At 40.2% G+C, this 15,934-nt stretch overlaps 1 protein-coding gene across 1 annotated transcript in view; it reads right to left on the bottom strand.

The window, feature by feature from the left end:
• LOC144819253 (uncharacterized) overlaps positions 1–15,934 on the bottom strand; it is a 117,919-nt gene that overhangs the window by 32,543 nt on the left and 69,442 nt on the right. The window contains exon 2 of the mRNA XM_078677222.1: positions 14,869–14,954. Within this exon, the coding sequence (XP_078533348.1) occupies positions 14,869–14,914 (46 nt within the window). The 5' untranslated portion in view covers positions 14,915–14,954. The remainder of the gene's footprint in view (positions 1–14,868; positions 14,955–15,934) is intronic.

The raw sequence follows: 15,934 nt of genomic DNA, 5'->3' as shown, positions 1-15,934 counted from the left end.
TAGATGGAATACCAGTAAAACCACAACTGATTCAAAGTCCTGAAAAAATACTTTTTAATAATAATTCAACATCACAAAAAAAGAGCTGGGATGGAAACAAACAATCCAATCCTAAAGAAAAGAAATTCAGGTCCAGAGGAAGGTCTCCTCGGCGAAGAGAAAAATCTCCGAACCAAAGACACAGGTCACCCCAAAGTGACCCCTCTGAGAAAAGATATAACCTTAGAAATAGGGATAATATAAAGAAGCCTGATAGATATCAAGACATTGATACACGTCCCTCTCAATCTTTTCAGACTTCCTCGCAGAAATCGGAAAGAAGAGGACGATCAGAACAAAGAGAAGAGCACGCCAAGTCCAAAGACTAGGAACCTGCTCATCTAAAAAAGAAATTACAATTTCCAAAAAAGAAGGTAGCCAGCATTAAAATAGTTAACAATGCCGAGGATACTGAGGACACAACTGAAAAACGGAGAATGGGCTCAGACAATGCTAGACAGCGCAGCAGAAGTGAGCATAGCTCGCAAAGTCCTTATGAATCATCTGGAGACAGTGGACACGAATGAATATCTTCAAGTGGAAACTGCAGACACCAGAGTTAGCAAACCTCACAAAATATATGAAATAACTTTACGTATAGAAGGGGATAAGACTAGAAAAATAAGGGGACTATTTTGGGATAATCTCTCCAAGGGCTATGACATCCGTCTAGCTGAAAAAGACTGGCCACCAGAGTTTGTCAGGGATTGCCCTCATGGCGAAGAAATAATTATGCCTGCCTTCTCAAATCATATCCCAATTCATAAAAAATACACACTTGCTAGAAAGTGGGCAGTAGCTCAAGCTCCTGCTTTATATAAAAATCATGTAGGATGGGATGAGGACTCTCCTCCTCACAAAATCCAGTTAAAATCACAACCTACTGCACAAAGGCAGTACCCAATTAAGCAAGAAGCTAAAAAACAGGTAAAAGAAATCCTAGATCAGCTAGAATACCAGGGGGTGATTGAAACTTGCACCTCACAAATGAACAACCCTTTGTTTCCGGTCTCCAAACCAGACAATTCATATCGTCTAGTTTTGGATTACCGACACCTTAACTCATGTTGCAAAACTTTTGCAGTGCAAAACTCGCATAGTGCTGCACTAATGAATAACATAGTGCGCAAAAGATACAAAACAACATTAGACATCTCTAATGGATTCTTTTGTCAAAATATAGCACCAGAGAGCAGATATTTGTCTGCGTTCTCAATAAAGGGCACTCAAAAACAATTCTGTCGGTTAGCCCAGGGGTACAAGAACAGCCATGGGGTATTCTCAGCGAGAGTAACAGAATTACTACAAACATATGATGACGAAGCATTATCGTATGTCGATGACATTTACTTAACAGATGATGACTTGGATACTCACTTGAAGAGAGTGAACACCATAATACTTGGGTTCGCAGCAGAGGGTTACAAATTCAACTTTAAAAAATCCAGAATTGCCCATCTGACAGTCCTGTTCTTAGGATATGAATTATCAAGTGAAGGCAAAAGCCTGGCTGACAATTTCCTAGAGAAATGTGCCGTACTCCAAGCACCTAGAACACTAAAAAACCTACAGTCAATTCTAGGCTTCCTAAATTTCGGAAGAACATACATTGCAAATTACGCAGAAAGGGTCAAACCCCTTTATGATCTAATAAAACCAGATTTTAAAAGAACCAATTGGACTCAAATACACACAGAAATTCTGAGATCCTTACAAACAGACATGTTAATTAAAACAAAATTAGAAACACGTGATAACACACGCAATCTTGTGATTCGAGTCATCCCAGGAAGATGCAGATTCACATACCTGACCTCTAATGAGGGAGAAAAGGTACCAATTGCATTCAAATCACACTTGTACACAGAAGCTGAAAAGAAGTTCAGCATTAAAGAAAACATTGTTCATGCAGTTCAAACCGCAATAGCTAGAGAAAAAGATAAAGTTGACGGTAGACATATCACGGTCAGAACAGCAGAACCAGCCTTTGAGGCATTAACAACACCATGTAATTTACCAACAACAACATTGAAACCAGAATGGATACAATGGGTGAATTCAATTACAACGGACAAAGTATACTACTACTTTGATCCAGAATTAAAAGAATTAAAAAATCTAGAATATGAAAGAACATTCCCTCTGCCAATCGACATTCTGCCCTTACGACAATACGCTTGTGTAATCTATACAGACGGACATGCTCAACCCTCCGTTTGGGGAGAACAAGCATACAACCCCACATGTGAGATTACAAAAGAAGTGTGGCGCGGAGGTAAACTAAGACCTCTATTAACAAAAACACACTCAGTAGAAACTAATTCAGAACAACAGAATGAAATATTAGCATTGAAAATGGCGCTAGATAATGCGGATCGCGAATTCCCGACACTTATAGTGTCCGATTCATATTACTGCATCAAATCATATAACAACGATTTGCAGACATGGTTTCAAAACGGTTACAAAGATGACACAGGTGCAACAATAAAGCAAAAGCTGCTTTGGGAACAAATAGTTCTGTTACAAAAAGAACTACCAAAGACTCACGTGATACATACACTGAGTCATCAGCTTGATGGCGTTCACGTTGCAGGGAATTTATTGGCTGAGACAGCCACAGCGGCAGCAACTAAATCGGCTTCCGTAGTCAGAAAAAAAGCGTACAATAAAATACATTGACGGTGAAACAGTGCTGGCTGTGAAAACGTCATCAAAAGGCGACTGCTCAGCGCTACCGATCAACTATCCACTCAATTATACATACATAATCGATGCAAACTCCGTCCCTTTTGCTCGAATCCCTGGAGTGGGGGATAGAGTAATTCCAAACATGGACAGGAGAACTTTGTTAATTGCAGACGCACATATGGTTGAGGGTCTCGGACACCTCAAACTAAAAGATTCTCTGGAAGAATTACAATCAAGGTACTGGTGGCCAGGCATGAGCCTGCAGCATCACCTTTTTGTAAAAAACATGCCCAAACTGCAACAGAGATCGCAGTGGCGAGAGAAACGGTATACTACCATGGCGTTTCACTCCAGAAAAAATCAACAGTAAAAAGCAAAGCGTCCGATTAACATATACAGGCTAGTTTCCACTTATAATGTAGATCCTCAGCACTCGGCTGACGTCTGGACTGTTATACAAAGATTTGCGAGTCTAAATGGCATATACGCTAGGAACATGCTACGTTTGACCAATGTTTTCACATTAGCCCTCAAGCCTGTGGGGAAACATGGCCAAATGTGCATAGCACAGCGGGATTCTTCTCACTTCCTTCCTGAGGGATACGGGATGGTGTAAAGAAAAAACCAAGGCAGAAAGCAATCTATAACGGAAAGGGTATTAGGTTCGGGAGCTGGGTGGGTCAAACATCTAATAAGTGTCCAACGTAGTCTAAATAATCTGCCAAGAAATTCTCTGAAGGGATTCAGTCCGTACGAATTATTATTTGGAACTAGGATGTTAGTCTTAGACCTCGACAGACAGACTTCAGTGGTGAAGGAAAAAAGCTTTGATATCAAAGACCGTTTGGCTATTTTACAGGACTTAAACGAAACAAGAAAAGACCTGAGCAACATAAAGTTGAAACAACAGCCAACAACCACTGAAGAACCACCACCTGTCCCAGCAAGACCCGTCTGGATTCCAAAAGTCGGGGATCTAGTCAGAGAAAAGATCGCGGTAAAGAAGGAATTTGGGCCTTCTTACAGAAAAGCAGTTCCCGTCTTGTCTATCAACGGGACAAGATCAGTTGTACTACCGCCGCTTGCTGGTAAAAAGGAGAACCGAGTTGTATCTATCGACCTGGTAAAACCACAATCATGTGGCCGATAACAAATAGTAGGCCAAGTGGACTCCCCATAAGTAGCAGAACACCAAGGTTTGCTACCAATACAGAGGTCCTAACTAAGAGGCTAATCACATTCGAAACACCTACAGAACAACAACAAGGACTATGCAACAATGCAATGGAACTTAAACCTCTGAAAACCCAAATAAAAACATTTAGCAGAGACACACCAATCTACAATGAAGTACCAAACGAATATGCAAGAAACCGTAATCCTGAAGCAATTGGAACAATTGACAGAACTGCATCCGGCTACTTCATAAACTTCGATGATTCCTCTGAAGGCTTCAGTGAATCAAAAACACAGCCATCAACAAAAACCTTTAAAGATAAAGCTAAAGAACTTTTGAAACAACTGAAAGAAACATATCTGATTTCTCCATGGATCGAATTTTGGGTGGGTTTTGGTGCATTTATCCTCATACTTTGGCTCATCATGGTACTAACTTTGGGACGCTTCATTGAGGGAAAATATGCTAAAATGGACACAGCAAGTCAGAAAATCAACTTGATCCTCAAACCACACACATCTTCACACGTCGAGAAAAGAGAACTTTCTTCAGCCAACTTCACAGCCAATCATATACCGGGTGGGGTAGCATGGGACAACACTGACTACGAAATCTATGGTCCGGTTGAAATCCTGAAATACCCACACCAAATTAAGATCTCATTGAGTGACTTTGTAAAACCAAGCTCATTTGCTGATGATTGGGACTTCGAAAGTATTAATAATATGATGTCTGACTTAGTGATGTCTGCTAAATTTACCAAACATGATTATTTGAAGGGTTCTACAAATTATGATAGTATGTACTGTTATAACCACTATGGTAACCATTTTCTACATAAATTTGCACAACCTAGAACTGTTTTAAATTATAATCAATGGGAACATTGTGCAACCCCTCCAAAAGGAAGCTCAAGAACCTTTTATGACAAATATTCATACTTTTCAGGTTTTAACACAAGTAATGCTGAAACATTTTATTTCAAATTGTCAAATAAGACAGGGACAAAGACCATGATAACAAACACGAAATTGATATATTCAGACTAATTTTTTGAACAAATGAATACTTTTTGGTTTTGATTATTGGGACAAAAATGTTGAAGTAAAAAGTGTTTGGGGTACAAAAGAATGGCAAGTACAAGGTATAGAATCTTTGTTTAGAGCCTGCATGATCCCAGAACAAATTATATTTTTAAATGACACTGTTCAACAAACTACCTGTCTTGGCCTAGCCAAAATCAAAGACTTAAATAAACCGTCTATTCCAAAACCAACAATGAACAGCAATAGCTCTACAGATGAAGAGATAGACGTAAATTATGTATTAAACCAAAACAGAACACATCCTGATTGGAAACAGTGGTTGATCTGGCCCAAAGATACTAATAACGGTCAAGACAGATTCCTGAACAAAACACAGGGGTTCAAACTGACCAGGCCAGACCCTAGATATCCCCAAAGACAACACCCAGGGATAATAACCACCTACAGTGTGGGCAAATTATGCCTTCAATGGCTACAAACTTCCACACTGGCAGAAATTAAGCAACACCTAACTTTACTTACTGATGGTGCTGACTTGCGTGATTTCATTATGGGACCACGCAAACAGCGTCAAAAGCGTTTCATAGCAGCCTCTGTATATGCAGCATACAATGAGGCCTGGAAGGTGACTCAAATTGAAACAGCAGAAAGAATACGGGAAATTGACCGTATTAATTTGGAAAAATCACTTTCTGTAGTGGACAATGGGTTAATGACTCTGTCCTCCAGAATTTTTTCTTTGGACAGCATTGTGTCTTCAGCAATCGACATAATATCGCAGGACTTACTGTTGTTACAACACGGTCAGTCTCAATTGCGTTCTATTGTACAACTTGGCTGGACGTTACAAAATCTGCGTTCAGGCTATGTGCCTTGGCGTTTAATCAACACAACGTCACTATTCAATATCTTTAACCTTACTGATAAACAAATCAGTATGGCACAGAAGGGTGCTGATTATACAATCCTGAGCATTGAGAAACTCGAAAGATTACCAGTGACAATGTCAGAACGACCTGTCAGTGAATGGATAATACATGGGATAATTAATATTCCAATATCAACCTTCAGGTTTCAATACTGCCAAAAATATATACAGGCTGGCATGTACGAAAAATTGGGAAAGGGGTACATTAAAACAACATGGAACTTGCCCTATTCACACGCATGTGTCAGTAATAAAGGACAGAAAGTGTTTCTTAAGTGGCAATAATTGTGCAATGTCACTAAGCGGTACACTTCTGTGTAATGGAATTAGTTTGCATGGAGCCTGTGAAGGGAATTCATATAACCTTTCATGTCACCAGCAAGGCGCACCTGCAACAGAGATAGAACCATTCTTTCAAAGACTCTATAATGGGAGTTACATTCTAATTGTAGATCGCAGATGTTGTAGTCTTATGCCCGGGACTCCTTATCTCGTAACTACGACTGCGAAGGTCAAGTGCTGTGGACGCTCATTGTTCCCCAGCTCCTTTCCAGACAGGGAGGCAAGGGCATGGCCCAACTTGAAAATTACTTCTATTCGAATAGATACTTTAAGCAGAATGAAAACAGTGCTTCTTCAGACGCCGACCAGGCTCACGTCATCAAAAGAAACGTATGATCTCCTAGTCGCAAGGACGACTGCAGAGATTCACTCTTTGTTATCAACTAAATCCCCCATACATTTCGCAGAAATCCTGAATGAAATCTTAAATATTTCTGATACCAGTGGAGTCTCAAAGGTATTTAAGACAGTATTTTCAATGGCATTAACACCATTCAAAGCCATACTGGGTATTTTTCCAGATTTCCTCCATTCGATTTTTGGCGGACTTCCCCTCATTTTGGGACTAATTGCAGGAATCCTATTCTTGGTCCTAATATTTCGTTATGGCAAACCATGTCACAGACAAAACACCTGCGACAAGGGAAGAAACAATCCGAGCCATTGGATACCGGGACCGGATATCAAAAATCCTGGGACTATCCCGGCTTAGAGACCTGAACATGACTTGGTTTCTATCATTTTGACCAATGTGGCATCGATGTGTTTTACCTGTATTAAGGTGCCTGCTATGCGGAGAAGAATGCGTGTTAGACATCTGTCTGACGCTACAATCGGATGCGCCAATGGATGCAGAAACATTGTTGAGTCCAATAAAGGCTCATGCTTTGTGCTGCCCTCAACGGCTACCAATCCTGATGACGGCATTCGTGGAAGCTTCACCACTACGATTAAGGGGTAGTGAAGTTCAAGATGAAAGCAGCATCGATCAGGTACGACCTTCTGTCAGCAATCCAAATCAGAACGTCAATGGAGACAATCATGCGAACGAATGCATGGTTACACCTTTTTCCGAGTAAGTGGAACTCTCCCAGGAAGCTGTTGACAGCTTTTTCGACAGTCTAAATGATATGATGTTCTCACCAGAGCAGAAATAGAGACTTTTGAGCAAACTAGCACACGGCGTTCCCAACACCCTGAATTTGGCCTTCAACTTTAATAATAAAGTCACATGAACAATTTTCGCTCCAGTTCACAGACAGCAATTTTTTTCAGCAGCCCCAAAATAATTTTACGAATTTTTCGGGATACTTATCTTCTGCTTAAAGTAAGAACTATTCTTAGAGAACTAAAATTTCTATTTTTAGATACTTTATAGACCTTAGCTGCCCGCTGGTATGTTCATAGTTATTTTATTCTGTGATGGAATGGTCTCGAACCTTTTTTCTGTATTAAGAGCCATCTCATGTGTAAATTCTCATATACAAAGTAGTGATAATGTATAGATATGCGTGATTACTTTAGCATTATTCTACAGCTTGAGTGCATATATTACATATGACTGCCTTTTTCCGTATATTTGATAATTTCAAAATGCATTTATGTATTTTGGGGTGGTAAGGTATACACTATACTCTACAGTATGTTTTACTATGCCTAGATTAGTAAATATGTCCATAGTTAGCGTGGAGTGGGTGTGATGTATTCCTATAGGTTCTGTATCGATCCGCCTATTCCTGACCCTATTCTGGTTAACAAGTTAACTAGCAGCCATCCCATGATGCAGAAAACCCCCATGATGCAGGAACCGTTATCTGATAAAGCGACACTACGGCACAGGAACGTGTTATCTGATTAGGTCATAACGCTTGCCATCTAATTAGACAAGCGATATTCCTCCAGCCCCTGATAAGGCATACAGAGTTCTCAAAACAAATCAAACCTATGACAACCTGGGAAAAACCCTGCGGCCATTGTTTTGATTTCATCGAGAACTTCAGCAAAAGAATGTGCTAACGACCAAGTCGTATGACATCCTTATTGACGTATCTATGTCCATCCTTACGTCAATCTCGGCACCTTAAAGGTATAAATATTACCGATATTGCCCTATGCAAACACACGTGGTGGTGAAGAGATCGGAGCAGCCAGACTTGCCGAAGCCCAGAGCAGAGCAGACCCCGCTGGCGCAGCCCCGCCTTCCTGACGCGCTGAGAACGACACGCTGCTTTCTCCTGCCGAGAAATCCAGCTCCGGCGCTTCCGGGTAGCCCTCGCAGGCAGCCTGGAATATCGAGACCAAAGACGAGAGATACCATCCCTCATTCATCCTAGATTCCAGGTACAGAACTGAATAACCCCTCGCAGAGAATTCTTTAGTCAGTCACTTGGCAAAACAAACTTAACTTAAACTGTAACTTTCTATCCCCGCCCACGTATTAGGCTTAGGTCAGGTACACGGGGTAGGCGTAGCTAGAAACACCAGTTGAGTACGATTAGTCAAATGTATATGTGTATGTATCTATTTTATTCATTTTAAACCTTCATATGGCTTAGAAACCATATAAATGTTTTTACAGTATTATTTTATACTTCTGCTTTTAATGTATGCACTTTACTTAACCATAAGTATTGCAATAATATCGATCCATTTCTCTTGTGTGAGAAAAGAGGCAGATCAATAAATACCATCTTTTATTGAACACGCCCGTCTCTTCCTTTTCTCTACAATCTGGTGAGACTAAGAATGCACGTACTGACTGAGTAAAATAAATCGTCTTTTGTTTTCACACGACTCTAGAGATACACTCTTGGTTAGGGGAGAGCAAAGTTGTCATGTTCTATGGTTGTCAGAAACTAAATCCCTTCTCGTCTATCCAGGGAGGTTCAACTCCTCCTTGCCTATTCGAGAAAGTTTCTAGTGAACTCTGAGCTAGCTGGCAAACCCAAAACTTTAAGTCTAATATCGACAGTAGTAGACCTAGTTAACGTCTGGTCTAGGCCTATACTATTGAAGGTATTATTCCAATGCGCAGAGCCTATTGGGATGATAGGAACTACACTACATCATAAAGGCTTCATTGCCATAAAAATTCCTGGCACTGAACAAAACTACTTTGTAAAATAGCAGAATGTTGTCACACACAATGAAGCCAGCCGATAGATAGGATGAGAAAGCATTTAAAACAAAAAGTCTTGGTTAACTCAGATTGAATTAGGGGCTCAAATGTTAAAGAAACTCACAAAAGTGCACCCAGGATATATGTCCTTATATTAATGCAGATTTACATTTTTCATGAATTCACATGAATTAAGTAGGCCAGGAAACCGTAATTCTAGAAAATATTTGTGAATTGCATTTTAGCATGAGCAAAGATGAATGTGCCCCAGTGGAAATCTGAGTGTTTACAAGTTCACTTTTCCTCGAACCACATTTTTCCCAGCCCTGGAAGAAACTTTACTTCGGTCATTGTCAGGGGTAGTAAATTTCCAACCTTTCTCAGTATGGGAAAAGATTAGAGAAAAGCTAGTGAAAACCCCCAAAAGTCAAATCCTTTTATAGTATTAACCTGACATTAACCAGAGAGGCTACTATCAAAGCTCTTCTATATTGAGATGGCTGCCATTATTTTACGGCGCACTATGTGGCACCAAAGGGACAAGTGGATTTTGTTACAGGACAAGTAGATTAATGAAGCTACTTGTCCCTTGGACAAGTACATATTTCATTAAATTCCACACCCCTGGCATCATTTTAATTATTTAGGCATTACTTTGGACACTAAACTAGATTGGAAATCTCAAATAGACAAAAGTAAAACTATTCTTACTCAGAACTTAGTCCCAATAGCAAGGTGGCATAGGAGTAGCCAATCTAAAGCTATGTTCCCTGCATTAGAGCTATATAAACACAAGGCACAATCTGCTTCTCTTTATGGGGCTGAACTATGGGGTTACGCGAAAAAAACATACTTTTATGCTACAAGAGAATATCTTCTTCAGGAAATTATTAGGTATCCCATGGTGCACACCTTTACTTCCTCTTATAATGGACTTAGACATTCATCGTACTGATAACCACGCGGTCATACGGCCCTTACTGTATTGGCGTGTGCTCAACAGACGAATTAGTCGATTATAGAGAAGCATTAAAAGAAATCCTGAGAATAAAATACAATACGAGGTTGGCATGGTTGACCCATATTGTGGACTGGTTTATTAGGCTGGGGCTGAGACATTACTGGGAAGACCCTGAAAGTTTAACTTTGAGTTGTAAAAAAGGGTTAAAATTAACTTCCTGGGCGTTTGTTTTAAACTCCCATTTAAATACCCAGAATCAGGCACCTTATCGTTGAGGTATCTAGCTATGAAAACAGATAGTAGATTTGAGTCTTTTATGGATGAAATTTTACCAGGTCTCGCTAAATTCCTGTACTTAAAATTTCGTTATGGCATTTTGCGAATTAAAGCAAACACTACTAAATGGGTTTGTAAAGCAGGGAAGGAAAACGTGGTCAGTTGTGAATTTCGTAATACTGGTGCCAAAGAGGGCGAAGCTCATGTATTATTCTTTTGCCCTGCTTACATTCACCCTAGAAGAAAGTGGATAAAACCTATTTGCCGCATTCAGGGATTTAGACGTCTTAGCGAGGCGGAAAGAATATTCAGAACTGAAACTACTCAATCCATTGTCTTTAGCATAGGCAGATACCTCTTCTATGTAGATGTAGTAAGGAGGAGAAGGGGCTCGAAGTTATAGGGACTTTCAGCTCAACCCTTAGATGAGATTAAAAAAAATGAAAAAAGCACTAAAAGGTACGATATGGAATCATGAGTTTAATGACAGTAATGCCTATCATTTTTTATACTTATCTTTCACTTTTAAGAAGGAAACAACATCATGTAAATAAAGTTTGTTTAAATGAATTGATAATATCGATAGGTCACGATTATGATATTTTTAATGGATGTTCCATGATGTTAGATCTTAACATTTTAACATTTGCAATAACCTTTACTGGGCCCTCAATTAGTACACTTAAATTACGCTGGGACAGATGGGCGCGGAATTGGAAATTTGATTGTTCTTATATTGTATGAATATCTTTAATGTTTTTTTATAACCGAAATAAAGATTATTGAATTGAATGGAATTGAGATAGCTGACTATCCTGATGATGTGGCGCTTGGTTGGCTGTCATCGGGACACATGGAATTCCTCCTGCAACTGCTAACTGTAGACAATGTTAAAGAGGCCATACAAAAACTACCAAATGGAAAGGCAGCACGTACAGATGACCTGCCCAGTGAATTTTATAAAACTAACACAGACCAGCTGGCGCCGAGACTGGTGGAGGTATATGAGGAGGCATACTACCACCCACATTGCATGAGGCCCCAATAGTTATGTTATTGAAGCCGGATAAGGCTCTCCTCTTCTTTCATGCAATGGGTGCATCTGCTCTAATCTAAGTCAACTGCTAGGCTTTGAGTTAATAAGTTTGTATCAGATCCTATTTGAATCTGTAGAGGAACTAGGCAAGGTTGTCCGCTGTCACCAATGCATTTATCTCTTGTGCTGGAAGCTTTAGCGTGCAAAGTTAGGCAGCGGCATACGCAGGCTGTGCTGGGGTTCCGACAGCAGCCATTAGCCATATCCTTAAATGCAGAAGACATGCTACTGTATGTGCAAGAAACTGAGACAAATCTAGAAGCCTTGCTCAGGGAGTATGTCAAATTTGGAGGGAACTCAGACCTTAGCATAAACTAGGAAAAATCTGTAATATTACCCCTCAGACAGTTCACCACATTTTTTGAGCAAGAATTCCCTTTGACATGGGCTATCAAGCCTGTTAAATATGTTGGTGTTTGGATACATAGGGACCCAGAGTAAGTAGTGCAAATGAACTATAGACAAGCACTTACAACATTAACAGAGCAGGTGTCTAGATGGATACGGCTCCCAATGTCCCAATCAGATCGTAATAAAAATGACGGTACTGCCTAAATTCCTGCATTTGTCCATGAACATTCCCATGGTGTTAAATACACCACTCTTTAAATCCCTCCAGGCATGCTCACTGATTCTAGCATAGGTAGTTAAGAAGCTGCGCTTCAGCTGGGATACTCTGGTGCGGCCATTTGACTGAGGCGGCTTTGGGGCACCAGATGTGAGACTGAATTACCGCATCTGTTGGTAGAGGCATATGACACTCACCCAATCCCACTCTCTGAAATGCTGCTTTATAATCCCCCTCTGAAGCCCAGAGTACACATAATCACAGTGAGCTTCACCGCTCGCGCATGATGGGAACTACGGGTAAGGGCAGGCAGAGATTACCTATACGCATCAGCCTTGTTGGTAGATGCCCATCCTGGCATTTCAGTCCCTCAGGAACAGGGGTCATTGAACACACTGAGGGCGGCTGGAGTCACCACATTAGGTGACCTGTACCCTGACAGGAAATTAATAACCTGAGGAGCTCTCGCTGCTAAGAAGCCTTACATGGCTATGTTAGGTTCTATCTATGCAAAACTATATTGGAGGATGGGAGAGGAGGGGCTAGCCATTCGTATGAATTCTGATATGGTCACTGATATCCGAGATGAGTAGTTCAAGGCCCATTCTCAATTTAATGTACTGTAAAATATGTTTACTTTATGTACTGTATGTTATTAATGTTGCAATTGTTGTATTGAGTTTATATACTAAATACATTTATAATATGCAATGATGGAATGATAAAACTCAATATATTTCTTTTTTTACTTCTAGCAGGCACATCCCCATCCTGGGTATGGGTAAAGGTCAAATGCAATGCTTCATGTGGCCTTCCTGCTCTCCCTGGCCTTTGTGGATCCAGAATTGTGTGTTCCATTCCACATAAGACTTTTGTCTTTGCTATCTAACATGAAAATAACTTATGTTATCGTGCAATCTCATATTTCTCTACTGTCTGTTCTCACCGTGGATTCCGAGTAACCTTGGCCAATGCCCGATGGAGCTGTCCTATGCAGCTATAGAGGAGTCTGGCTATGGTTCACCCCCTCGGCCGTCACCTACCCAGCCTGACATCGGACACTGTTTTTAACGGTGCTTCACGGTCTTGTCTATCTTACACTTTGACTGCTTGTTTCCCCTAAAGTCTCTTCCCCCTCTGGTCTTCCCGATGCTATCTGCATTCTTTTTCCCCTTTTTTCCTTTTCCCCCCCTCGACTTTCCGTTTCACATAAGACGTTTTGTCTTTGCTACGTAACGCAAATATAACTTATATTATTGTGTACTCGCATGTTTTTCTACAGTCTTTTCTCACCACGGAGTCCAAACAACCTTGGCTGATGCCCGGTGAAGTTGTCTTGTGCAGCTATAGGGAAGTTTGGCCCTGGGTCACCCCCTCTGCAGTCATCCACCCAGCCGGACATCTGACATTGTTATCCTTGCCTCACAGTCATGCTTCCTTCCCTCTATCTTTCTCCTATGTTGATGCTTGGAATTTGTAACTGAAGTAATTATATAATCTGTAACTTGCTGATGCTCATGTAAAGCGCTATGATACCTCCGGGTCTAGCCAGCGCTATATAAAACTTTGCAAATAAAAAATAAAAAAAATTAAAATAAATAAATAAATAAAGATGGAAAATTAGGCAGGAGAATTCCCAAAATGGGTGGGCCAGAAGGGAGCAGGAGAAGGAACAGATCGAGGATTTGTGTTCTGCGTCTTATTCATGTGTCAAGATTGTGAACAGTGTTTGTATCTGCTAACATGAGTTTGCATGGATAATTGGAAACTGGGAATTTTTGGATCTTTTATCTTTTTATTTTGAACTTTTATATAGTGCCCTCCACATTGTTGTAAACACCCAAGCGCTTTACATGGGCTATAGTAGAGCCTATAAAAAAGGCACATATATGCAAAATGTCAACGGATCAACATACAGAATAATGGTCTTCAAATTGTCCCCTGGGGGCATGAATTCATCTAAAACAGAGCACCATTCCACGTTCCCCAAATTAGTTGCAAGAGCCCTAAAATGCTCTCACTCACAGTGTTAGTTAGTGTTTTTTAGCGTTTTCCAGTCGTGTTTTTTTAGACACTATTTTTAGAGGAAATTGGTTTATGCTGTAAACGACTCGGTCCCGAGCACTTTGCAATTCACTTCTCAACAGTCTGCAGACCTTAAAAATGAGAATGTAGATGAAAGGCATAACAAAGAGTAGCATAGATGCAAATGAAGTGCCCGCACATGTATAGACTGAGCATGTACATGTACCTAATCTAGATGACAAACGTGTCTGGTGTCACCTGTATTATAACAGCTTAAGTGGACACTGACAGTGGACCCAGTATCCAGTGTATGTTAAAGGGGGTCAATCAGCCTCATACCCCCATATTCAACAAAAAATGTTTTATTTATTAAATAAATAATTGTTGACATGAATACGTGTGGAATGCAATTTAGAGTGGCTACACAAGAGTGCAGATATGTAGCAAGATTGATTAAGTAGAGCTTTGCAGGGGTCAATGATGCAAATGGTTGGAATGTCTATCTCACTTGTCGATATAACATGATCAATTACCTGGTATTTAATCCCTCTGGTGAGTATTCATAGTGTTCTTATGACATCTGTGATATGAGGTCACTAACCTGTTATCACGATTAGAAGAAAGGAACAGAGTTGTGTGGAATACATGGCGTTGAAGTGTTTCACTCAGCTGGAGGAACCCCAACTCCTGAAAGAACATAATTTTTGTCAAGTAAGTCAAAGATTCAAGCAGTGGCATCTAAGGGTGAAGAATATATATATATATATATATAAAACGGAAGGTTTATGGTGTGAATAAACCTCTTACTATGCGGATGCAGATGCAGTGTTGTTATTTCCAACCAGAGTGCTCGTTTGGAACTCCATTTTTTGTATGATATAAATATATATAAATATATATATATATATATATATATATATATATATATATATATATATATATTAAAAAAAATTCTTTCAAACACAGTTTTCGTCACCGCCGTTGCTCCTCCTACGTTCTGGGTGCTCGTATCTAGCGGTGGTGAGCCGCAGTCAATTACAGCAACAACTCCGTTCCTCAACAAAATCAGACAGCACTCCAAGGTCGTGTTCACAAAAGATTTATTGGCAGACCCCCTGCCCCCTCCGACAGACGCGTTTCACCTTTCGGCTTCGTCAGTGTCTGACCAAGCCGAAAGGTGAAACGCGTCTGTCGGAGGGGGCAGGGGGTCTTCCAATAAATCTTTTGTGAACACGGCCTTGGAGTGCTGTCTGATTTCATTGAGGAACGGAGTTGTTGCTGTAATATATATAAATGACGATGAGCAGACACGTATTACTGGTGCTAATTTCTCAGTGCTTTATTGTGCAAAATGATCGTCCAGCAAATCCGCCAAGACGCGTTTCGCTTCCTCCTTGAAGCTTGATCACATGACATGTTGCTGGCATAAAGGAGGGTACTTAAAGTGCAAAAGTGCACGAAAATATATATATATTCACTGAAAAAACCATAGGTTATAGACCATATATAGTTAGGAATTAGCATTTACTAAACCTTATTTTACTCACACAAAACCATTGAAATTCCATATATAGTTAGTTGCACTAACTATATATCGCGCACCCGCAATCCACTGCTGATCATGTCACATATTACATCATTCATGACATGGTCAGTGACATCACTGA

This window comes from Lissotriton helveticus, chromosome 2_1 (assembly GCF_964261635.1).
Source record: "Lissotriton helveticus chromosome 2_1, aLisHel1.1, whole genome shotgun sequence".
NCBI lineage: Eukaryota > Metazoa > Chordata > Amphibia > Caudata > Salamandridae > Lissotriton > Lissotriton helveticus.
This window is presented reverse-complemented; position numbering and strand designations above follow the sequence as displayed.